Source organism: Cucurbita pepo, chromosome LG04 (assembly GCF_002806865.2).
Source record: "Cucurbita pepo subsp. pepo cultivar mu-cu-16 chromosome LG04, ASM280686v2, whole genome shotgun sequence".
NCBI classification, from domain to species: Eukaryota; Viridiplantae; Streptophyta; class Magnoliopsida; order Cucurbitales; family Cucurbitaceae; genus Cucurbita; species Cucurbita pepo.
This window is the reverse complement of record NC_036641.1, coordinates 4,799,307-4,824,440: the sequence shown is the minus strand read 5'-3', so window position 1 is coordinate 4,824,440 and position 25,134 is coordinate 4,799,307. Positions and strand designations below refer to the sequence as shown.

The window sequence follows — 25,134 nt, the reverse complement described above, 5'->3', positions numbered from 1 at the left end:
CGGTCAACTATCTTTAACACGAACAATATTCACATAGACCAACACAAGTTCTTCCGTATGTTTTGTCTTTGCCCACATACATCGTAGGAAAATTCACAAGAGGTCACTCAAAGATAAAATTACTTTAAATAAAGCACACTTAACTATGAAGCTTCTATTATTGAACCACCAAACACAAATTAGCAACTTACATTCTTTTAAATTTTTCTTAATTGTCCTGCACTCATGATCTTTCTATTCATGTGTGGTGTATGTTTATTCATATACTCATGTCAGTTGAGATCTTATTTCCTTAATTTTAATAGGTAGCAAATGTCAAATATTCTTAATTTTCATAATAATTTTAAAAGTAGGGTATGATTGAGTTGGGTTATAATCTAGTTGTAGATTTCCATTGCTTATTTCTCCTAGTAGGTTTCCACGGCTTTCTCTCGTCTCTAGGAAGTTCGGGCTTACCCCTTCCAGCACTCTAAGCTACTTTGTAGGTCTCGAAGTTCCAATTAATTCCTCATTAATTGTCTACCTGTGTAGTCTCTAATTCTTCTTTGAGACTGATTTAAGGCGCCACGACATCGGTCTTGACCCGTTCCTACACTTGATAGAAGTGTTCGTCCTAAACCACCTATCCACGTAGTCCCAGATCTCTTTAAAGATCGATTTACGGAGTTGCGGTGTCGGCCTTGACATATTCCTGCACTCAATAGGGGTTCTCATCCTGACACCTACCCGTGAAGTCCCTAGTCCAACTAGGAATGGTTTACGGGTTTGCCCGTCTCTACACTCAATAGGAATCCCTATCTTGAGCTTACTACTCATGTAGTCCCTAGTCCTTCTTCAGAACTGGTTTAATGGGATCCCGACGTCGGCCCTTACTTGAATCTAGCAACTCAACTAGTTTCAGAATTATGGCAAGCTACTTTAATCGTCTTTAGATGTCATGGAGGTCTACTAGGTTCGTTGGGGTGCNTCATGGAGGTCTACTAGGTTCGTTGGGGTGCCTAGGCAGTTTGAACTCCATATTTCAATTTCGGGACGTTTGAGGTTGTTAGTGAAGGGATGAGTGATTGAATGGTTGATCAGAAGATTATATTATTAAGAGCAAGAAAGCTCTGTATATATACAGAGAAAAGAAAAAGAAAGTTTTAAAAAGTATGCTAGAAATCGACAAAAAAATCGGGTAACAAAATAGTAAACAAACAAAACTAATTCAACTCCTAACTATAGGGAGACTTGTTCAAAAACATTAGCACAAAAATACTAACCGACAGAAATCTAAAACACGTGATCTTTAACACTCCTCCTTGTTTAGATGCTGCGAACTCCAAACTCCAAACTTTTTCGTGAAATCTTCAAACTTGTTAAGTGGCAGAGGTTTGGTAAGGACATCTGCAATTTGATCTTCAAATTTGCAGTAACAAAGAGTCACATCACTACTCTTTTGAACTTCTCGAATAAAGAATAACTTGATGTTGAAATGCTTAGCTTTTCCACGAAAAATTGGATTATTAGAGATTGAAATAGAAGGTTGGTTATCAACCAGTATCTGAGTGCTTTGTTTTGCTCCAAATTTAGATCAACGATAATTTTCCTTAACCAGAGAGCTTGATTAATTGCAGTTGTTACAGCTATAAATTCTGTCTCAACAGTGGATTGAGCTACAATTTCTTTCTTTCTTGAGCGCCAAGAGAACATGTCTGATCCATGACAAAAACAATAGCTAGATGTACTCTTCATGTCATCGATTGAGCCACCCCATCACTGTTAGAGAAGCCAATTAGCTTCATTTCCTTGTGCTTTAAGAACTTCACCCCATAATTTCAAGTCCCTTTAATGTATCTGATTACTCTCTTTGCATCTTTCATGTGAGTCTCATTGGGACAATGCATGAATCTGGAGAGAATACTTACGACATTTAAGATATCAGGTTTGGTTGATGTTAAGTACATCAGACAACCTACCAAACTAAAAAACTCAGCTTCAATAACTTTGGTAGAACCATCACCTTTGACGAGCTTCTCTTTTTGATTTATAGGAGTATTCATTGCTTTGCAATCTTCCATCAAGTATCTCCTTTGCATATGTTCTTTGACAAATGAACACTTCATCTTGGGTTTGTTTGATCTCAATGCTAAGGAAATATGACATCAAACCAAGTCTGTCATTTTGAAGACCTTTTTTATTTCCAGTTTGAACGGGTGAATTTGCTCAAGTTTGCTTCCTCTAATTAATAAGTCATCTACGTAAAGAGAAATGACTAAAGTACTTGTACCTTCATGCTTGACATAGAGTGTGAGTTCAGATTGACTTTTCTGAAAGCCAAGACCAACGAAATGATCATCAATTTTACTGTACCATGTTCACGAAGCCTGTTTCAGATCGTATAGAGCCTTTGTCAGCAAGTAGACTTTATCTTCATTGCCTCTACTCACAAAACCTTCAGATTGCTCGAAAAAAAATTTCTTCTTGCAAGACTCCATTTAAGAATGCAGATTTAACATCTAACTGAAACACTTTCCAACTCTTTTGAGCAATAAGAGCAAGCAATAGTCTTACCGAACTTGGTAACAGGTGCAAATGTTTCTAAATAGTCAATTCCAAAAACTTGCGCATATCCCCTCACAACAAGTCTTGCTTTGTATTTGTTAACTGAACCATCAAGATTTAGCTTTGTTCTGAACACCCATCTTACTCCAATTATCTTTCTGCTTAGAGTTCGATCAACCAACTCCCAGGTTTTTTTTTTTTCTCGATCATCGAAAGCTCCTCCTACATTGCAACCATCCAATTTTGATGTTTTTTGCATCATGGAACCCTGAAGGTCACAAATAGCTACATTACACCTTTGATAAATATCAGACAGCAACCTTGTACCTCTGACAAGTGCATCATCAACCAAAGCATCTTATCGTTCATCTTCAAACTTTTCTAACATGCTACCAAAGTTTAAATTTTTTGGTGCATTAGAAATTTGATTCACCTTCGTCAGTTCTTCCCAATTCCATTGCTCATTTTAAGCAAAGTGAACATCTCGATTCACAATAACATGACTAGTTTGTGGTTGAAAGCCTCTATAAGCTTTGAATATAGTGTTATACACAACAAAGATGCCAACTTCTGCCTTTTTGTCAAGCTTATCACGCTTGACCTGTGGAATGTAAGTGAAACAAAGACACCCAAATACTCTAAGAAACTTTAAAGAAGGTTTGTAACCATACTAAGCTTCAAATGGTATCAAGTCCTTCACAACTTTTGTTGAAATTCGATTTTGCAAGTACACAACATTGTTTAATGCTTCTCCCCAAAAACGTTTTGGAAGATTCTTCTCATGAAGCATGCATCTTGTCATCTCCATTATGAATCTGTTACTCCTTTCACTGACGCCATTCTGTTGAGGAGTGTATGATGGTGTCAATTGATGTTCAATTCCAGCCTCTTCACAAAACTTGTTAAAAGTTTCTGAAGTGTACTCCTTGCCATTATATGATCTTATAGTCTGAATCAAGCATGCACTTTCATTCTCAACTCTGGCTTTGATTTCCAAAATACACCTGCAACTTCTGACTTTTGCTTCAGCAAGAAGATCCAACACATTCTTGTTAAATCATCAATAAAAACAATGTAATAAGATTACCATTTAATGATGGTGTTCGCTGAGGACCACAAAGATCAGTATGAACTAGTTGCAGCTTTTTCGAGGCTCTCCATGCCTGTGTTGCTTCCAAAAATTACAAGCACAGCAAAGAGGCATGAAGCAAACCTCAATGATGAAAGTGACCAAGTCTTTTGTGCCAAATCTCAGTGGCACAAGCTCTAGATATAAAGGCTATCTGCTCTTTCTCCATCGGATTTAGAGCAAAGCTTTTTCCTTTCATTTCTACATTGAACAAGTCTTTGCCACTAGCGTATCTGATCAAGTACCGCTTATTCTCAAACAACACTTTATAGCCTTTATCAAGTAACTGACCAACACTTATGAGATTTTGATTAATTTTAAGTACAAATAAAACATCTCGAATAAATTTTGTACCTTCATAGCTTGTTATAGCTACGGTGCCTTTTCCCTTGACTTCCAAGTGTTCACTATTGCCAATCCTCTCTCTTCACTTCAGTGTCTCTTAATTTCTCAAAAAGCTCATTATCATATGTCATATTATTTGTGCTCGCTTGATTATTTGCATGAGAAACAAGTGACCACAAACAATTGATCTTCTTCTTCTTGATCAGCTACTTGTGCATCTACTTCTTTCACATAACCTTTGACTTTACAGATCACAGCTTCATTTCCAAGTTGATTGCATTTGGAGCATTTCGCGTCAGGTCTTCTCCAACACTTGTATGGTGGATGATCTTTCTTCTCAGAATGGCATCAAAGTGGGTAGGATTTTTTGGAACCTCCTCCTTTTGTCTTCTGATAATTGACAGATGAATTTCGATTCGTCGATTGGTTTTTGAAAATTTTCTTCATTTTATACCTGTTGTTGTCTTGATGTTTAACAGGTAAGGCACCTTCAATCACCCCTTCTTGCCTCATAGACCTCCTTAGCTCTTGTGCTTGTAAAACATTCAAGAGCTTTATACTCTGACAGGTCTTTGGTGTTCTCTAGAGTAATAATGGTGGCTTCAAACTTCTCTGAAACAGTGACCAGTAGCTTTTCAACAATCCTGGAACCATTTAACACATAACCAAGCAATCTCACCTTGTTGGCAATGCTGAGAAGTCTGTCAGAGTACTCTTTCACCGACTCAGACTCCATCTTCTGCAACTCAAAATCCCTTATCAAATTCAAGTCTTTCATTTTACTAATCCTCTCATCTCCTGCATATTCAGCCTTGAGGTAATCCTAGATTTCCTTTGTTGTTTTGAGGGACATTATTCGCATGGAGATCATTTGAGATACAGCTGCAAATAGGCAAGCTTTTACCTTTGATTTTCTTGTCTTCTTTTCCTTCTGTGCTTTGATTTGTGCTATAGTAAGATTTGCTGGAAGTGGAGGGACCTCGTAATCCTCTTCTACTGCTTTCCAAAGATCCAAAGCCACCAGATAAGTCTCCATACGAACTTCCCACATTTGATAATTGTCTCCATCGAAGACGAGTGGTGCAACAGCTGAAAAATTAGATTCTCCTTCCATTTTGATCTCACATATCCCTTAAGAAGAATGCTCTGGTACCAATTTGTGAGTGAATGAATGAGTTATTGAATGGTTGATGAGAAGATTATATTATTAAGAGCAAGAAAGATCTATATAGAGAGAGAATACAAAAACAAAGTTTTAAAAAGTCTGCTGTAAATCTACAGAAAATCTAGTAACAAACCGGTAAACAAACAAAACTAATTCAACTCCTAACTATAGGGAGACATATTCAAAAACATTAACAGAAAAATGCTAACTGACAGCAATCTAAAACACGTGATCTTTAACAGGGGTTAGCTCCTTAGACTAAACCAATCCCTCGGTGTACAAAGGTCTAACGTCTGATCGCTCATGATCCTGGAGTGCGAGGTCTACTGAAACGTATGTTCTTGATTCTACATGTAAACCCACTAGCTATAGCACCCTAATCTTAAATGAGTTCTTACATGCATGCACTACTAGAAAAATATTTCTATCAACGGTCTACCGGACGTCAAACGTGTTCTGTCTGTTCATACATGTATATGAAAGGGATATTCCTACCAACGGCTTGATGCATGGAAATGCAACGAGATTTGGCGGCTAAAGGTTTAAAGTGAAAAGAAAGAAACCTGTCGAGTACATGCATTGTTGTGTGTATCACAATACTTTTTGTACACGAAAGAGGAAAAAGGAAGGAGAAAACAGCGTAGCTTTAGGGTTGAATAGCTTGGGCTGTTCACTGTCATGTTTTTGGTGGCTGAACGGCCAACTCTGTTTGTGTAAACCCTAAGCCACTTGGATTATGGATATACACACAAATACTCTCTTTCATCTTATTATTTAATAATTCCCTTGTTTGGTTTGACAACTTCTTTTCATGTTGTTTACACTACAAGCTATGTTTCCCCTCATAATAAATCAAACCAGACCCCTTTCAAATCCCCTAAACCTAAGTGACGGCATGCCTTATCTCTTGATCAATTCCACATTTTATGCATTCTTTTCTTCCATCATCCTATAAATATCATGACTAACCTCTCCAATCCACACCATCATTTCATTCTATTTTCTTGCTCTTTTCTCCCAAATATCAAACCATATTCATAAACACACACCCAAAATGTCGATTCTTAGGGGCTTTCTTCTTCTTTTCTTTCCTTTTATGTTCCTAAATTCTTCGGCTGCAATTGTCTTCTCAAATAATGTTGTGAGTTTAGGAGCCAAGCCCGATGGCAAATTTGACTCAACGAAAGCATTTGAAAGCGCATGGGCTAATGCATGTGGCTCCATGAGACCAACCTCTATTTATGTTCCACTAGGAAGATATTACCTTCGTACTCTAACATTGAATGGGCCGTGCAAGAATAATGCCATTTTCATACGCATTGATGGCACTTTGGTGGCTCCATCAGACTATAAAGTTATTGGCAATTCTGCAGCTTGGATCTTGTTCAGACGAGTTGATGGAGTAACTATCTCAGGTGGAGTTTTTGATGGTAAAGGAAGTGGGTTATGGGCATGCAAGAACTCGACCAAGACTTGTCCTAGTGGGGCCACGGTATGAAATTTAACCTCATTATTAATCTACTATCTCTATGATAAATAATTAGCACTTTCATTTATTTAGTTCATTACATGTTTAATCATGCAGACAATTGAAATCTCCAACTCTAAGAATGTAGTGCTTAGTGCATTAACATCACTCAATAGTCAAATGTTCCATATAGTCGTAAATGGTTGCCAAAATATCAAAATGAAAGGACTTAAGGTCTTGGCTTCTGGCAATAGTCCCAATACTGATGGTATTCACGTACAACTATCATCTGATGTAACTATACTCAACTCCAAGATAGGCACGGGAGATGACTGCATATCCATCGGTCCTGGGACCTCCAACTTGTGGATTGAGAATATTGTTTGTGGGCCCGGTCATGGAATAAGGTATGTTCAATTATTATTATTATATTCAAAATTTGTGTGAAAAAAAAAATGTAAAACTTATGGGTAAATATGTTTGGTCGATTTTGTAGCATTGGAAGTCTAGCAAAGGACTTAGAAGAGGCTGGAGTGCAGAACGTGACCGTTAAAAAAGCTTTATTTTCACGCACCCAAAACGGGGTGAGAATCAAGGCATGGGGTAGGCCAAGCAATGGGTTTGTTAAGAATATTCTCTTCCAACATATTGTTATGGACAATGTTCAAAATCCAATTGTTATTGACCAAAATTATTGCCCAAGTCACAAAGGTTGTCCGGGTCAGGTAATATACATGATTTGTAAGCAATTCAAATGGACTTTTAATTTATGGCTCTCGATCATATTTCGATTGTTAACCCTTCTTTAATTTTCTTCTTGTTTGCATCAAACAGGCTTCTGGCGTCAAAATCAGTGACGTGACGTACCAAGACATTCATGGAACATCAGCCACTCAAATTGCAGTGAAATTTGATTGTAGTCCAACAAATCCATGCAGTGGAATAAAAATGGAGGACGTAAAACTTTCTTATAAGGATCAAATAGCTGGAGCGACGTGTAGCCATGTAGGAGGAACAGCTACCGGTAGTGTTGAACCGAGTAATTGCTTGTAGAGAAACTTATATGATGAAACTTATATGGTAAATGTGTGGATGTATATGTGAAACAAAACAATAAATCAATTATTTTTTTATTAGATTTGATACTTGATCATTGTTCCTATGTTCCAGCGACATGATTATGTTACTTCCTCGAGTGAAAATTATTCTCATAGATCAACACAAGTCTTTCCAATATGCTTTGTTCTCATTCGCATACATCATAAGAAAATTTCTAAGAGATCACCCAACATAGAATTGCTTTAAGTAAAGCTTGTTTAATTATGAAGTTTCTATTATTGAACCACTTAACGGGAAAACACATAGCTTTTATATTATAAGGATCAAATAGCTGGAGCGACGTGTAGCCATGTAGGAGGAACAGCTACCGGTAGTGTTGAACCGAGTAATTGCTTGTAGAGAAACTTATATGATGAAACTTATATGGTAAATGTGTGGATGTATATGTGAAACAAAACAATAAATCAATTATTTTTTTATTAGATTTGATACTTGATCATGGTTGAGATGTTTCTTAGGGACATGATTACGTTACTTACTCCTCATTTCTAAGATTCTTAGGGACATGATTATGTTACTTACTCCTCATTTCTAAGAGTGAAAATTATTCACATATATCAACACAAGTCCTTCTAATATGCTTTGTTCTCATTCACATACTTCATAAGAAAATTTCTAAGAAGTCATCCAACCTATAATTGCATTAAGTAAAGTTGGTTTACCTATGAAGTTTCTATTATAAAACGATTGAATGGGAAGACANAGGCATAAACTTTTAGTTCTTTTAAATTTTTCTTAGACGATCACTCTCATTCAGATGTGGTCTCTATATTTATGTCTCACTCTTTTACTCGAGTGTCATATATTGATTGAGATCCTATTTCCTTAACTTTCATAGGTAGCAAACGTCAAATATTCTTAATTTTCATAATAATTTTAAATGTAGGGTAGGGTTGAGTGAAGTTACAACCCTATCTTCAGGTCGAGTTGGGTTATAACCCAATTTTCAGATAACCCTATTCTCATAAAACACAAACATCAAACATTCACAAGTTACAACGTATCACTAACATCAGTAACAAACGTCAAATATTCTTAATTTTCATAATAATTTTAAAAATATGGTAGGATTGAGTTGAGTTGTAACCCTATTTTCAGGTAGTTCGAGTTGAGTTATAGCCCTATACTCATAAAACTCAAAATATAAAAAATTCACAAGTCACAATGTACCACTAACATCAATAACGTCAATTATTCTTAATTTACATAATAATTTAAAACGTACCATATGGGTTGAGTTGGATTGTAACCCTATTTTCAGGTAGTTTGAGTCGGGTTATTAACCCTATTATCATAAGACTCAAATATCAAACATTCACAAGTCACAATCAAATATTCTTAATTTTCATAATAATTTAAAACGTATCATATGGGTTGAGTTGGATTGTAACCCTATTTTCAGGTAGTTTGAGTCGGGTTATAACCCTATTCTCATAAGACTCAAATATCAAACATTCACAAGTCACAACACATCACTAACATTGGTAACAAACGTTACATATTTTCTTAATTTTCATAATAATCTTAAAAGTACGGAAGGGTTGAGTTTGATTGTAATCCTATTTTAATATAGTTCGTACTTATCGAGTTATCCATAGTTGCGATTAGTAAAATTATCGAGCCATACGAGCCAATAACCTACTATTTCTCCTCTCTCTCTCTCTTTTTTTTTTTTTTTTTTTTTTTTTTTTTTTTTNTCAACATTTAAAAAAAATCCCCAAATTAATATAAGAGCAGCGAGCCCACAACCATACATATGGCAACCGATTCTCTTTCGCAGAGCTCTTTGGCAATCAAAGAGAGAAGAAAATGGCAATGGCCTTATCCTCATCTACAATTACTCCGACCCTCAAACTGTCGCCTCCTCCAACATCCCAATCCGCCCGGCTTCTCCTTCGCATCCCCTCCAACCCCAATTCCGCCGCCCCAACTTCGATCAATAAGCTCCTCACCGCTGCACCGTCCGACAAGTGGAGGCTCCGAATCTCTTTCTTTCCTGCCTTTTTGAAGAAGGGCAAAGATGTTGGTGCTCTTAAAGAGGAGCTTCTTGAGGCGATTGCGCCCCTTGATCGAGGAGCTGAGGCCACCCCTGAAGACCAGGAAATGGTCGATCAGGTTTGGTATCGTTATCTCAGTTTTGAAGTTTTATTGTGCTGTAGTTTAAAATGGAAAATTTTCAATTTGAAGGAGGATTTATACGGAAAGGCCACTACAATGTGATAGACGATTTTATATGGCTAGAAGTAAGAGGGAACTAGAACTTATACTTTAACTATATGTCCAAGGACCATGTTCAAATCTCTAAGAAGTTACATTTTTTGTGTGGAAAATTTTACATGAGAGTTTATACACTTTGGACGATGTTCAACGACATTCCTCTTTAGTGTGCATAGCGGTGTGTTCTTTGTTATGTTGTGGTGTTGGAGGTTGTAAGATCTCATGTCGGTTGGGGAGGAGAATGAAACATTCTTTATAAAGGTGTGGAAACCTCTCCGTAGTAGACGCGTTTTAAAAACCTTGAGGGGAAGCCCGAAAGGGAATGCTTAAAGAGAAAAATATCTGCTAGCGGTGGGCTTGGGCTGTTACCGTTGGTAGCAAAGCCAGACACTAGGCGATGTGCCAGTGAGGAGATTGAGTCCCGAAAGGGGGTGGACACGAGATGGTGTGAAGGGGTGGACTCTGGGTCCTGAAGGGGTGGTCTCACATCGATTGAAGAAGGGAACGAGTGTCAGCGAGGATGCTGGGCACCGAAGGGGGTGGATTGTAAGATCCCACATCGGTTTGGGAGGGGAACGAAACACCCATTATAAGGGTGTGGAAACATCTCCCTAGTAGGCGCGTTTTATAAACCTTGAGGAGAAGCCCGAAAGGGAAAGCCCAAAGAGGACAATATCTGCTAGCGGTGGTTGTGAGATCACACATTTGTTAGAGAGGGGAACGCAACATTCTTTATAAGGTATGGAAACCTCTGCCTAGTAGACGTGTTTTAAAAATCTTGAGAGGAAGCCCGAAAGGGAAAGCCCAAAGAAAAAAATATCTGCTAGCGGTGGGCTTGGGCTGTTACCGTTGGTATCAAAGCCAAACACTAGGCGATGTGCCAGTGAGGAGACTGAGTCCCGAAAGGGGGTGGACACGAGGTGGTGTGCCAGCAAGGACACTGGGTCTTGAAAGGGTGGTCCCACATCGATTGAAGAAGGGAACCAGTGTCAGTGAGGACGCTGGGCATCGAAAGGGGTGGATTGTAAGATCCCACATCGGTTGGGGGAGGGGAACGAAACACCCATTATAAGGGTGTGGAAACATTTCTCTAGCCGATGCATTTTAAAAACCTTGAGGAGAAGCCCGAAAGAAAAAAACCCAAGGAGGACAATATCTGCTAGCGGTGGTTGTGAGATCTCACGTTAGTTGGAGAGGAGAACACAACATTCTTTATAAGGTATGGAAACCTCTGCCTAGCATACGCGTTTTAAAAATCTTGAGGGGAAACCCAAAAGGGAAAGTCCAAAGAAACAATATCTGGTAGCGGTGGGCTTGAGCCGTTACAAATGGTATCAGAGCCAGCTTCCTTGAGAATATGAGGTGATAGGAAGTAATGCTTTTGTCTTAGTTATGGAGGTTTAATTTGGTCATATGTTTCTATGGTGGATATTGGTACCGGAGGGAACATCTTAAGGCCCTTAGATTTGCTATGCATGATACACGTTGTTGGTCAAAGCACAAAGCATACCATGACAACGGGCATAACATGCTCTATTGAGGGTTACATCTATGTGCGGTCTCTTGTTAGATTCTATATTTCTCTTTGGATTCGAGTGTCGAGTCCTTTTTGTAACTACTCGCTAAGCCTTATTTTACTTGTTTAGAGTCCCTATGCATGTGTATTCTATCATGTTTTCTCTAGGAAAGGTCCGTTATTCATTAAAAAACTATATAATCTATTGAAAATGTATTGACTTGATTAAAGAAGATCTGGTTGATTGGCTGCTACTATACTGAGTTGAATGTGTTGAGTGTTACGGTCATGCTTGTCTAAGACGTGTTGCCTGTGGATGTGTGTGAGATCCCACATCGGTTGGGTAGGAGAACGAAACATTCTTTATAAGAGTGTGGAAACCTCTCCCTAGTAGATGTGGTTTAAAAAACTTGAGGGGAAACCCGAAGGGGAAAGTCCAAAGAGGAAAATTTCTGCTAGCGGTGGGCTTGGGCCATTATAAATGGTATCAGAGATAGACATCGGGCGATGTGCCAGCAAAGATGCTGAACCCCGAAGGGGGGTGGACATGAGGCGGTGTGTCAGCAATGACGCTGGGCCCTGAAAGGGGGTGGATTGTGAGATCCCACATTGGTCGGGGAGGAGAACAAAACATTATTGATAAGGGTGTGGAAACCTCTCCCTAGCAAATGCGTTTTAAAAACCTTTAGGGTAAGCTCGAAAGGGAAAGTCCAAAGAGGACAAATCTACTAGCGGTGGGCTTGGGCAATTACACCGCGTCGGATGTCCCGGTCATGTTTGTCCAGGACGTGTTGTCAATGGTTGCATGTCTGTTCTAAACCCTTTTTACTTGTTTTCATGTTAATAGGCATTTACTATTCTTGTTGTGTTAATACACACCGATCACCAAAATCATATCTACACTCGACAGGGCTAAAATGCTCCAAAATGTACCATAGGAGAATGAGACTAGTAACCAATTTTTTCTACCTAAGTTACATGTCATCAAAGCTATGGTTGTTGCTTATTTGATTTTAGCCTATAACATTGCTTTCTTTTTTAAATTGTTTTTAACGCATTTCCTTTCGCACGTTTCCAAAATATTTCTCTTAAATGTGACTCGAGGCTCGAGCATACGCTAATATTATTCGCAATGTCTGAATCTCACACGATTGACTTGTTCAATGGGTTAGAAATAGTGTTGCACAATCGTTGTCCCTCTGCCACGAGAGTGTGATTGTGACAGAGTGCATGGTGCCCTACTAATTAGGAAAGATATAAAGGAAGACTTCTTATTTGGATGACATCATTTCTACCTGTACCTTGAAGTCAACTTAACCATAAAAGTACCAAGTTGACCATAAAAGTACCATGTGGAAGTGGAAAGAAGACTTTTTTTATAGAATGGGCGACTAGTGTCACAATTGGACTCATGCGGCAACGGGACAACGATTGTGTGACACTTGTTCTAACCTAGTGAACAAGTCAGCCATGTGAAATTCGGATTTCATGGACAATATTGGCATATGTTCGAGCCTCCAGTCACATTTGAGAGAAATGTTTTAGAAAAACGTGAGCGAAGAAATACATTGAAAACAATTTTAAAGAAAACAATGTTATAGGCTAAAACCGAATAAACAACAACAATGACTTTGATAGCATATAACCCAGGTAGGAAGAATTGACAACTAGTCACATCTTCCATAGTACATTTTGGGGCAATTTAACCCTAGCGGATGTAGACATGATTTTGATGACTGGTCATACACCCCGTATTCACACAACAAGAGTAGTAAAGGCCTATTTAACATGAAAGCTAGTAAAAGGAGTTTGGAACGGGCATGCGGTCATGGACAACACGTCCTAGACAAGCATGATCAGAACATCCAACACACGTCCACAGACAACACGCCTTAGACAAGCATGACCGTGACAACTAACACCTTAGCTAAGATCTAGTAGACCATAATAGCATAGGTAATTAGCCTAAAATTCCAAATTTGAAGGCCTTTTCCTTCTTTGAAATGAGCATTAAATTCCAACTTTATAACTTATTGTATTGTGATGTCCCACATTGGTTGGGGAGGTGAACAAACCACCATTTATAAGGGTGTGGAAACCTTTCCCAAGCAGATGCGTTTTAAAGCTTTGAAGGGAAGCCCGAAAGGGAAAACCCAAAGAGGACAATATCTGCTAGCAGTGGATCTGGGCCGTTACAAATGGTATCAGAGCCAAACACCAAATGATGTGCCAGCCTTCTCACTGTTCCCCAAAGGGGGTAGACACGAGGCGGTGTGCCAGTATGGGCCCCAAAGGGGGTGGATATGGGGGCAATCCCACATTGATTGGAGGAAGGAAAGAGTGTCAGTAAAGACGCTGGCCCCGAAGGGGGGTGGATTGTGATGTCCCACATTGGTTGGGGAGGAGAACAAACCACCATTTATAAGGGTGTGGAAACCTTCCCCTAGCAGACGCGTTTTAAAGCCTTGAGGGGAAACCCGAAAGGGAAAGCCCAGCCTTGAGGGGAAACCCGAAAGGGAAAGCCCAAAGAGGACAATATCGGCTAGCGGTGGATCTGGGCCATGGTCAATTTTCTATTTATATTCGCTTTTAATAAATCATAGCATAATTTTTCATCTCATTTTGATATATTTAAACCAACAGATATCACGTAAGCTTGAAGCAGTTAACCCAACAAAGGAACCACTCAAATCTGATTTACTAAATGGGAAATGGGAGCTCATATATACCACATCAACATCAATTCTGCAAACTGAGGTAGCTGGATACTTCATTATGACATGCTTCCTCGCAACTATTTATGCTGTTTTTCTATCTCTCTGGTTGACATGAAGAATTTTGATTGATATTAAGATCTTTTATCAGCTGTTATTGATAAGACACCATCTTTAGTTAAGGAAAATGTGATAACATAAGTAAGGCCATCAAAAAATACTTGCCTAAAACAAGGAAAGGAGTTAGAATTATAAAAAAAACGCTCAACAAAATGTGGGAATGGGGATTAAAACCTTTGACCGATATAATGCCGGTTGAGGATTGTTGGGAGAGGAGTCCTACGTTGGCTAGTTAAGGGGTTGATCATGGGTTTATAAGTAAGGAATACATCTTCATTGGTATGGGGCCTTTTGTGGACAATATCATACCGTTGTGGAGATTTGTGATTTCTAATATGGTATCAGAGTCATGCTCTTAACTTAGTCATGTCAATAGAATCCTCAAATGTCGAACAAATAAGTTGTGAGCCTCAAAAGTGTAGTCAAAAGTGACTCAAGTGTCAAACAAAGGGTGTACTTTGTTCAAGGACTCCAAAGGGGTCGAGTCTCGATTAAGGGGAGGCTATTTGAGGGCTCCATAGGCATTAGAGGAGGCTCTATGGTGTACTTTGTTCGAGGGGAGGATTGTTGAGCATTGTTGGGAGAGGAGTCCCACATGGGCTAATTAAGGGGTTGATCATGGTTTTATAAGTAAGGAATACATCTCCATTGGTATAAGGTCTTTTGGGGAAACCAAAAGCAAAACGATGAGAGCTTATACTCAAAGTGGACAATATCATACCATTGTAGAGATTCGTGATTTATAACATGGTATCAGAGTCATGCCCTTAATTTAGTCATGTCAATAGAATCCTCAAATGTCGAACAAATAAGTTGTGAGCCTCAAAAGTGTAGTCAAAAGTGACTCAAGTGTCAAACAAAGGGTGTACTTTGTTCAAGGACTCCAAAGGGGTCGAGTCTCGATTAAGGGGAGGCTATTTGAGGGCTCCATAGGCATTAGAGGAGGCTCTATGGTGTACTTTGTTCGAGGGGAGGATTGTTGAGCATTGTTGGGAGAGGAGTCCCACATGGGCTAATTAAGGGGTTGATCATGGTTTTATAAGTAAGGAATACATCTCCATTGGTATAAGGTCTTTTGGGGAAACCAAAAGCAAAACGATGAGAGCTTATACTCAAAGTGGACAATATCATACCATTGTAGAGATTCGTGATTTATAACATGGTATCAGAGTCATGCCCTTAATTTAGTCATGTCAATAGAATCCTCAAATGTCGAACAAATAAGTTGTGAGCCTCAAAAGTGTAGTCAAAAGTGACTCAAGTGTCGAACAAAGGGTGTACTTTGTTCAAGGGCTCCAAAGAAGGAGTCGAGCCTCAATTAAGGGGAGGTTGTTCAAGGGCTCCATAGGCCTTAGAGGAGGCTTTATGGTGTACTTTGTTCGAGGGTAGGATTGTTGAGGATTGTTGGGAGAGGAGTCCCACATCGACTAATTATCATATATCTAATTCCTGTGCTTTTCGATTTCGATTTCGATTTCCGAGTAAACAACATCAAAAGGAATCATATTCCTATTTTCATTTCATTCTGATTGATTCTTAGTCATATTTTTATATTTTGATAGAGGCCCAAGTTGTTAAGATCAAGAACAAACTATCAAGGAATCAATGTAGATACACTAAGAGCTCAAAATATGGAATCTTGGCCATTCTTCAACCAGGTATAACTTACTGTTCTTCATTGTATTTGTTTTTAATGAGATATTACTCAATCTCTCTCTTTTACTGCCTAATTATACTCGTGTGTCAATCGATCATATTTTTACCTAATGTAACTCCTGCCTTTGCAATTTATAGTTTGAAGACTGTGGTAAAAAAGTACATCTGTAAAGTTTACTATAGTAGCTAAGCTTTATCCTTGTCCAGTAAACTTTTTTGTTACTGTTGGTGACGTAGAAGCAACGATAGGAAGATGTGAGATCCCACATCGGTTGGGGAGGAAAACAAAGCATTCTTTATAAAGGTGTGGAAACCTCTCCCTAGCAGACGGGTTTTAAAAACCTTGAGGGGAACCCCGAAAGGGAAAGTTCAAAGAGGACAATATTTGCTAGTGGTGGGCTTGGGATGTTATGAATGGTATCAGAGCCAGACATCGGGCGATGTGCCAACGAGAAGGCTGAGCCTCGAAGGGGGGTGGACATGAGGTGGTGTACCAGCAAGGACGTTGGCTCCAAAGGGAGGTGGATTGGAGGGTCCCACATCGATTGGAGAAGGTTGAGCTTCTTTGGACTTTCTCTTACGGACTTCCCCTCAAGGTTTTTAAAACGTGTCTGCTAAGGAGAGGTTTCTACACCCTTATAAAGAAAGTTTTCTTTCTCCTCCCCAACCGATGTGGGATCTCACAATCCACCCCACTCCGGAGCCTAGCGTTCTCGCTCGCACTTGTTCCCTTCTCCAATCGATATGAGACCCCGTAGTCCACCTCCCTTCGGGGCCTAGCGTCCTTGCTGACACACCGCCTTTTGTCCATCCTCCTATGTATGTTTAATCGTTGAGATAAAAGAATCATTGCTAAAAGAATCTAACAATATATCAAAGAAATGCTTATCTATTTTTTCTCAATGAGATGATGTATTCACATTCTTGTCCTTTTTATAGGTCACAGCCAACTTGAAGCCTTTAAACACAAGAAAAGTAGCTGTTCAATTTGACACTTTCAAAATTCTTGGTCTGGTAAGTCATCTGCTTTCTTTGATTATTACATATCTATCAAACTATATTGTGCTTGCATTTCTCGGACTCTAGGACTCGGGTTCTTGAAATAAAAGAATTGAGAATTACCGTGAGATCCTACGTCGGTTAGGGAGGAAAACGAAACATTCTTTATAAGGGTGTGGAAACCTCCCTTAGCATATGCATTTTAAGCCCAAATAGGACAATATCTGCAAGCGGTGATTGGGCAGTTACAAATGGTATCAGAACTAGACACTGGACGATGGGCTAGCGAGGCGGCTGAACCCCGGGTCCCATATCGATTGGAGAAGGGAACGAGTGTCAGTGAGAACATTGGGCATCGAAGGGGGGTGGATTGTGAAATCCCACATTGGTTGGAGAGGAGAACGAGCATTTTTTTATAAGAGTGTGGAAACCTCTCTCCTAGCAGATGCGTTGTAAAAACTTTGAGGGGAAGCCCAAAGAGACAATATCTGTAAGCGGTGGGCTTGGACTGTTACAATTACATTAGTGGATTGTGTGAATGTCTTTTTTATAGGACTTACGACCTTGCATAGAAAGAATAGATCTCCTTCGTGTTTTGTCTTTTTCTTTTTTCTTTTGGAGATTTCATTGAAAGAAATGAAAGAATACGAGAGCTTACGAGAAATACGCCCGAACAAAAGAAGCTCAAAACAAATTACATAAAGGGACTCCAATCCAAGGGTACAAGACCAAGATCATAACACGTAGCTTAAACGACAAAGTAAGTCAAGGCACATCGTTAACTAGCTATGGTAGAATGGAATCATATTCTTTGCTAAGCGCTGAATATCTCACAATCTTTCATCGGTTGTAATTTCATATCATGATGTAATTTTTGTTCGTGTCTTGAACAACAGATACCAGTTAAAGCGCCAGGAAGAGCGCGTGGTGAACTGGAAATCACATATTTAGATGAAGAGTTGCGGTAAGTTATCGTGCTAAATTTTTCTTATCGTTTTCTAGTTTCTTCTAGACGCGGGATTGAGGGTCAATTCGAAATAAATTTTCGTAATCAAACTTAGCATTTGGTTGAGATTACTTTTATTCATGCATCATCACCATAGTGTTATTAAACTTTTTTCCGTTCGATATTACATGTAGTTGGGAATTTGAACCTCTGACATCTTAATCGAGAATATGTCTTAACCTGTTGAACACTTGAACTACGATTAGGTTGGCAATGTTATTAAACTGTTATATCATTGTATTTTGACAGAATATCTCGAGGTGACAAAGGGAACCTCTTTATCTTGAAGATGATCGACCCTTCTTATCGGGTACCAGTATAACATTAATCTCTTTACTATTATCTTATAATATGTATATTTATTATATACCAAATTATACCGTAAGAATCTCTCCTAAGTGTAATCTAGAAATAATCACGGAGGTTATTCTAAATTATAATTTAAACTCTTTATTTATCCTCGTAACGTCATTTACGAAAAAAAGTGAATTTATGTATTTAAATATATTTAAATATAAAGTTGATTTTTTTTTTTTTTTTTTTTTTTTTTTTTTTTTTCCCTAGGGAGGCTCTTGTGCTTAAGGTATGTTANTGAGAAAAAAAATTATTTGAATAAATGTATTTTTGTGGTTTAAATTCAAATTAAGTCAAAGAGTTCCTTTTGGTAGCCAAGTTTTGTCTTTTACCCAAATATTTCTAATTGTGATTCATACACATATTATTAATTTGTATGCAATTAAGATTTTATTTATTTATTATTATTATTATTTATTTATTTATTATCTTTTTCTCTTCAGATTTATAATTAAATTTTAAATTAAAGAATTAGATTTTCAAAAGTATTTTTTTTTAATTATTTAGATTTTGTTAAATAATGTATATAATATATTATGTTATAAAATAATTATTATATAAAACTTTTAAAATTTAATACCTTGAATTTTTTATAATTTTTTCAAAAAAATTCATTAATAATTCTTTAAAAAAAAATTAAAAATCTTGAAATTTTAAAAATAATATTAACACTCTCCACCTTTATAAAAAATTTTAATTTTTTATTTATTTATTATTTATATATTGATGAAAATCATTTATCGACACTTCATAGATTATATCTGAATTTTTTTTAATATTACTTTTAAAAGTTAAATGAATATTCTTTTATACAGAGTAAATGTAATTTTAAATTATTTTTTTCAAAAAAAAAAAATTTAAGTATTTTTATATTTAAGGGATTTTTTAAAATAAATATTAACAATTTTCTTAGATTTTTTTTTAGTTTAAAAGTATTTTTTTTTAACTTTTAACATTTAAAAATACTTTTATTAATTTAGTTAAATTAATAATTAATAAATAATAGTTAAATTTAATAAAGTGGTTTAAAATATTTTTATTAATTTAACTAATAAGGTGATAAATTAATAAATAATAGTTGAGATTTAATTTAATATTTAGTTGAAAACGATAAGGATTTTTACTTAATTCTTATTGGGGCTCGGGTCTTAAATGGATATAATCATTTTAGGCAAATTGATCATTCACGTATTGTTTGTAATTACTAATGCGTAAAAAAATTGTTTTTCACTGGCAAGTCCTTAAAATGATAGACATATTGAATCAGCTACAAAAGTAGCAGAAGTTCATAACTCACTCAGTATTAAAATCTCAGTATTAAAATCTAGTCGTTAGGATCGTTCTCAAAATATTAATCTTCTCAATTAATGAATTTATAAAATGAGATTAAATACATTGTGGTATAGTCTTATAAAAATCCATTGCATAGAATATTCTCGCTCACGTGTCTCCGTATAAATAATTTATATCAAATCATTTGTAACAATTACAAAGTGAGTCGTATCAGTAGTGATAATAGGATAAGATATCCGACCTTATTTATGGACTATTGATACAAACTGTATTTGTATCGATAGTGTTACTATGAAGGTATCTTTCGTTTTTTTAGGTCATCTTATCTGACATTGAATAATTTTAGGTAATATACGGTCATCAACCTCTATAATAATCTTATCGAAATAGTTATCAATGCAAACGAATTTAACCTTTATAAGTTGACGACAATATACTAGCAAAATAACATTTCAAAACGAATAGGAATTCAAATTAACCTCATCGTAATAAATATACGAGCACATGTTGACTTTTAAATTTAGTATGAAAATAATATAATTTAGTAAATCAATTATATATGAAAAAAATGGAAAAAGTCAAGTTGATTTTTTTTGGGGTCATATTTGTAAATTTAAAAACAGTAATATCGCACGTTGGTTGGGGAGGAGAATGAAACATCCTTTTTAAGGGTATGGAAACATTTCCCTAGCAGGCCTGTTTTAAAACCTTGAGGGGAAACTCGAAAGAAAAAGCCCAAAGAGAACAATATCTGCTAGTGTGATACCCAGACACCGGACTATGTGCCAGCAAGAAGACTCTTCCTCAAAGGGGGTAAACACAAGCTAATGTGATACCCAGACACCGGACTATATGCCAGCAAGAAGACTCTTCCTCAAAGGGGGTAGACACAAGGCAGTGTGCCAGTAAGGACGTTGGGTCTCGAAGGGAGGTGGATTTTGTGGTGGCCCACATCGATTGGAGGAAGAAACGAGTGTCAGCGAGGACGTTGAGTCCTAAAAGGGGGTGGATTGTGATATCCCACATTGGTTGGGGAGAAGTATGAAACATCCTTTCTAAGGGTGTGGAAACCTTTCCCCTTTAAAGTCTTGAGGGGAAGCCCAAAAGGAGAAAGTCCAAAGAAACAATATCTGATAGCAGGACTTGAGCCATTACAAATGGTATCAGAGCTAGACACCAGACTATGTGCCATCAAGGAGGCTCTTCCTCGAAAGGGGGCAGACACGAGGCGGTGTGCCAATAAGGACGTTGGGTCTCGAAAGGAAGTGGATTCGGTGGTGGTCCAACATCGATTGGAGAAAGGAACGAGTGTCAGCGAGGACGCTGAACCTTGAAAGGGGGTGGATTGTGATATCCTACATTTGGTTGGAGAGGAGAACGAAACACTCTTACAAAAATTATGGCTAGATTTGTAATTTATATTAGAATGTTTTGCTATTTTTGCAACTATTCTTATATTTTAAGGTTAAACCTTTAGCTGTCAAAATCGTCTTGTAGTGCAAGCGTTGAAAGCACGCGACGTGTTTTGCGGAAGAAAATTTAAAAGTCAGAAAGGCGGAACCCTAGCCGGTTGCCGTCAACTTTCAGGCCACCATATAATTTGAGACACACAAATATTTTGTTTTCTTTTAAAATAAAATTAAATAAATAAATAAATAAATAATTTTAAATATTAAATAAATGGTTAAAAAAACGAGGGCATCTCCTTTCATCTCTCTATAAAGTCATGAGCCCTAGGGCTTTCTCAACGTCAACTCTCCTCTTCTTTCCTATATTACCCTAATTATGGTCTTCTCTCTCTTTCATTCTCTTCCTTCGACCATCGGAGTTGTGTCGGGTTGATTTGACTTACGATGTTGGACTCATGTTTGAGCTGAGTATCGGAGTTGTGTCGGGTCGGGTTGATTTGTCGGATGAACTTGTCCCTGGCTTGTGCTTTTTCTAAACCCTATAGTTCAGTTTCTAGCTCGTGCTTGAACGTTGCTCTCGTTTTCTTTATGATTTTTCGAGAAGCGAATTAAGGGTTCGAGAGAAAGAGGTTGAGGTTGATGGGAATGTTGTTTGGCTCGAGGTTCATGTATCAACGGCACATTTGGATCGAAATGGTATTATTTGGTTGTTTTTATATAATCTCGGACCAGGCTTCATTCCCGTCAACCAAATGCCTCCTTACAAAAGTCTCCATCTCGGATGAAGTTTAGAAAGGTATGATATATGATTCCCGACCTGGGTTTCGATTGAAATGACTTTTTAAGTATTTTTTTTTAATTAAAAAGATGGAAAATTTTATTTATTTGCATGGAAAAACACTTGTCAATCAAATAAAGTAAGAGAAAAGTCAAAGGTAGAATTTTTATTTTTTTGTTACCAGAAAATATGGATGTTTTTACAAATGTTTTTGTTTGTGCTGTCCTTTGACCTTTGACTTTTGCCCATGATTTTCTGTGTTTGACCCAAACTGACTCATGGTGGTTCCCTTTTTTCTATTTGGTTTTGGGAAACAAACAAAATTAATCAAACACGACATTTTTGGTTGTATCATGACGAAGAAAATGAAATCGTAAACCCTAATTTTTCCGGAACCAAGTTCGAGGAAAGGTCCTCATTGTGTCACCGACTTCTACGACCAGTTAACTGAGTTATACCCTATTTGTAGTTTCGCTTATTGCTATCAATTTGTGACTTTTGTGTGAGAGAATCAGAGACCGCTACCCACGTGTTTCATTTCTAGTCATGGTCGAGGTAATTGTTGCTGCAATTGATATCGCTCGTAAGTATAGACTTTTGGGTTTTGGGTTTTTTGACTCACACGTGTTTCTGTCGATTTGTCTTAACACTCACTTTATCGATCGAAGGACCTCGAGTCTCAATAGTTGAACACGACCGATTTTGAGAAGGTGCTTACGTTGATTTTGGTTTTGAATGTATAGGAATTAGGAAATAAAAGTGGATTTCATTTTACCTCGTTAGGGTTTATAAACAAGCATCTATTTCCGCCTGTAATATTAAATTTAATTCTTATTTTCTTAAAATATTATTATATTTCTCGAAAATTTTAAAATGAACGCTTTCCATCCAAAAAAATTTAAAAGTGTTTCACCGATACTTGAAAAGTAGATGAGATAATAAGCCTCTTCTCTTTTCCTTCAACTTTCTTGTGGTGACCGTCGTCGTGTGATCTCGACCATCACAATCCTCGATATAGCAAAAGTCCAAAAATGTCGAGTAGGGACGACCCTATTTCAAGCATCGTCACACAAGTCGTGAGCAAATGCAAATACGGCAGAAGGGGTTGTGGGGAATCAATTTTGTAGGAGAGAAATTAATTGTGCAAATCGGTTCATCGAGCGTTCGTCTCTGGTTGTTCGGGAGATCTCTAACGGGGACGAAAAGAGTGACAAAGAAAAACAAACAATAATTTATGTAATTTATCATTAATAAAGTAATATAATTAAAAAAAAATTAATTAGTTGTTAGAATTAGATTTTTAATTAGTTAATGAACCCATCACTTTAAAAATAATTAAGTCATACGAGCTCAATTGAATCGAACTATTGAATTTTGACTAGAGATTTATTATTAATCGTTGACCTAAGTCGATCCACACGTCCCACGCTCGGACCTAAGCATTGGGCCAAAGACTGTTAGGCTTCAGCATGAAGCATCGATGGGTTTTGGGTTACGTTTATGAACTAGGGCTTGGGTTTGACGTTTTACACGTTTGGTTTGGACTTGAACAAAATCAAGTGAACCGAACCGCTGGTCTACAAACCAAATCGAGATTGGACCCTTCTACGAGTGCACTTAATTGTTACCCGTGCATCTAATTGAGAAAGTATTAGGTTTTCAGAGAACAAGAAAACCCGAAAAATGTTACGAGTGCATCTAATTGAGAACGAATTAGGTTTCCGAGAAAAATTAAATGTCGTTGTAGCAGTGCCTAAGATTAGCGGTAATGCATTTTTACCATTAAAATTAGCCGATAAAACAATAATATTATGATTCAATTCTCAAAATTATCGACTCAACGATCAAATCGTCCTCGAACTCGTCTAACCCTTCATAGTTTTATTTTCGATTCGATCCTAAATTTAAACAACATTTAAAAAAGAATTATAAAACTATTACTTCAGAAAATAAAATATTTGAATAAATTTATTAATTATTTTTATTATCTGTCAACACGGTTTCTGAGAAACCAAGAACAAAAAATAAAATAATATATTTTTTGAAATGTTTTTTATTTTATTTTTTATTTTAAATGAAATTTATTTTGGATTTATTCTCTTAAATTTTTTAAACATTATACTCAAATATATTATTTTAGACAAATAAAGCTTTGAAATAATAAATAAATAAATAAAATTAATTAAATAAATAATTAATTAATTAATTAAGTTAATTATCTCTTCTTTTGGTGCTAATTAAATGGTATTTAATTTATTGGCATTTTGTGGGGAAAGAGTTATATGAGTGTCGTTTTATACACCAAAACAATATTCCTCAATATTCTCTATTTAATATTTTCTATTTTTTATTTATTTATTTATTTATTTTTTAATTTATTAGCATTTAATTTTTTTTCATTTAAAAAAGTCAGGGGCTATATTGGGTTATGTGTGACTGTTTCGTTTTTTTTTTCTTTTTCTGTGCAATAATATTTTTTAATTCTCATAAAAAAATAATTTTTTTTTTAATTATTTATGGGATACTGCACATATTTCAATTAATTATGATTCCTTTTTTCATGTGTTTTTTTTTATGAAAAAAAAAATTTATATTTGAATTTAAATATTAAACTTTCCATTTTATATATTTAATAAATCGTGTAATTTAAAGTTAAATTGGAAAATAACTTAATAGATAAAATATCGATGACTTATTTAGTTCGTTGGACTAAAAATTAAATTCTACGGTCGTAAAAAACTCAATCACGGGAGAAATCTAATCAACTCTACTGTATGATTTGAGTTGGGTTATGAACTTATTTGAGTTAGATTTGGTTGATCCATCGGTTCCCTAGAACTAATTGAGTTGAATCGAATCAACTCAAATTTATTGTTAATTTTAAAATATACATTTTTACTTACGATATAGTTATGTATACATTTTTTTTTTTTGACGAATTAACATTTTATTTTGTTATAAATAAAAACTTGAATAAATCACCCGAATAACTCGAATTACCCAATAGGATTAAGTTGAGTTGGTTTTATTTAATAAATGAATGTTTTAATTGACAGAATATATAAGGCAAACAATTGGGTTAGATCTAAAAAATGCCCCGACCCAACTCACGAATGCCCCTTATAATTAATGTCCGTTAACGATATTTCGATAAGACTACTTTTACACGTGTCGGTTTCTTTACTTGTATTAAGATGCTTTTGGTTCATTAGTTTTGACTTTTTTTTTCTTTCTTTCTTTCTTTCTTTCTTTCTTTTTTTTTTTTTTTTTTTCATTGTAAGGTAAATTTTGACTATTCAGAT

At 36.5% G+C, this 25,134-nt stretch overlaps 2 protein-coding genes across 2 annotated transcripts; both read left to right on the top strand.

Moving 5' to 3' along the window:
* The first annotated feature begins 6,237 nt into the window (after nt 1-6,237).
* LOC111792825 (polygalacturonase-like) lies at nt 6,238-7,704 on the top strand. Its single transcript, XM_023674418.1, has 4 exons — nt 6,238-6,675; nt 6,769-7,058; nt 7,148-7,376; nt 7,486-7,704. The coding sequence occupies exons 1-4, from the start codon at nt 6,238-6,240 to the stop codon at nt 7,702-7,704; spliced, it is 1,176 nt and encodes a 391-aa protein (XP_023530186.1).
* A 1,817-nt stretch (nt 7,705-9,521) lies between these two features.
* On the top strand, nt 9,522-18,455 carry LOC111794115 (probable plastid-lipid-associated protein 4, chloroplastic). The gene is made up of 6 exons (XM_023676259.1): nt 9,522-9,885; nt 14,147-14,260; nt 15,900-15,995; nt 16,933-17,007; nt 17,889-17,956; nt 18,248-18,455. Exons 1-6 carry the CDS (start codon nt 9,580-9,582, stop codon nt 18,318-18,320), a joined length of 732 nt encoding a protein of 243 aa, XP_023532027.1. The 5' UTR covers nt 9,522-9,579; the 3' UTR covers nt 18,321-18,455.
* Nucleotides 18,456-25,134: the final 6,679 nt, after the last annotated feature.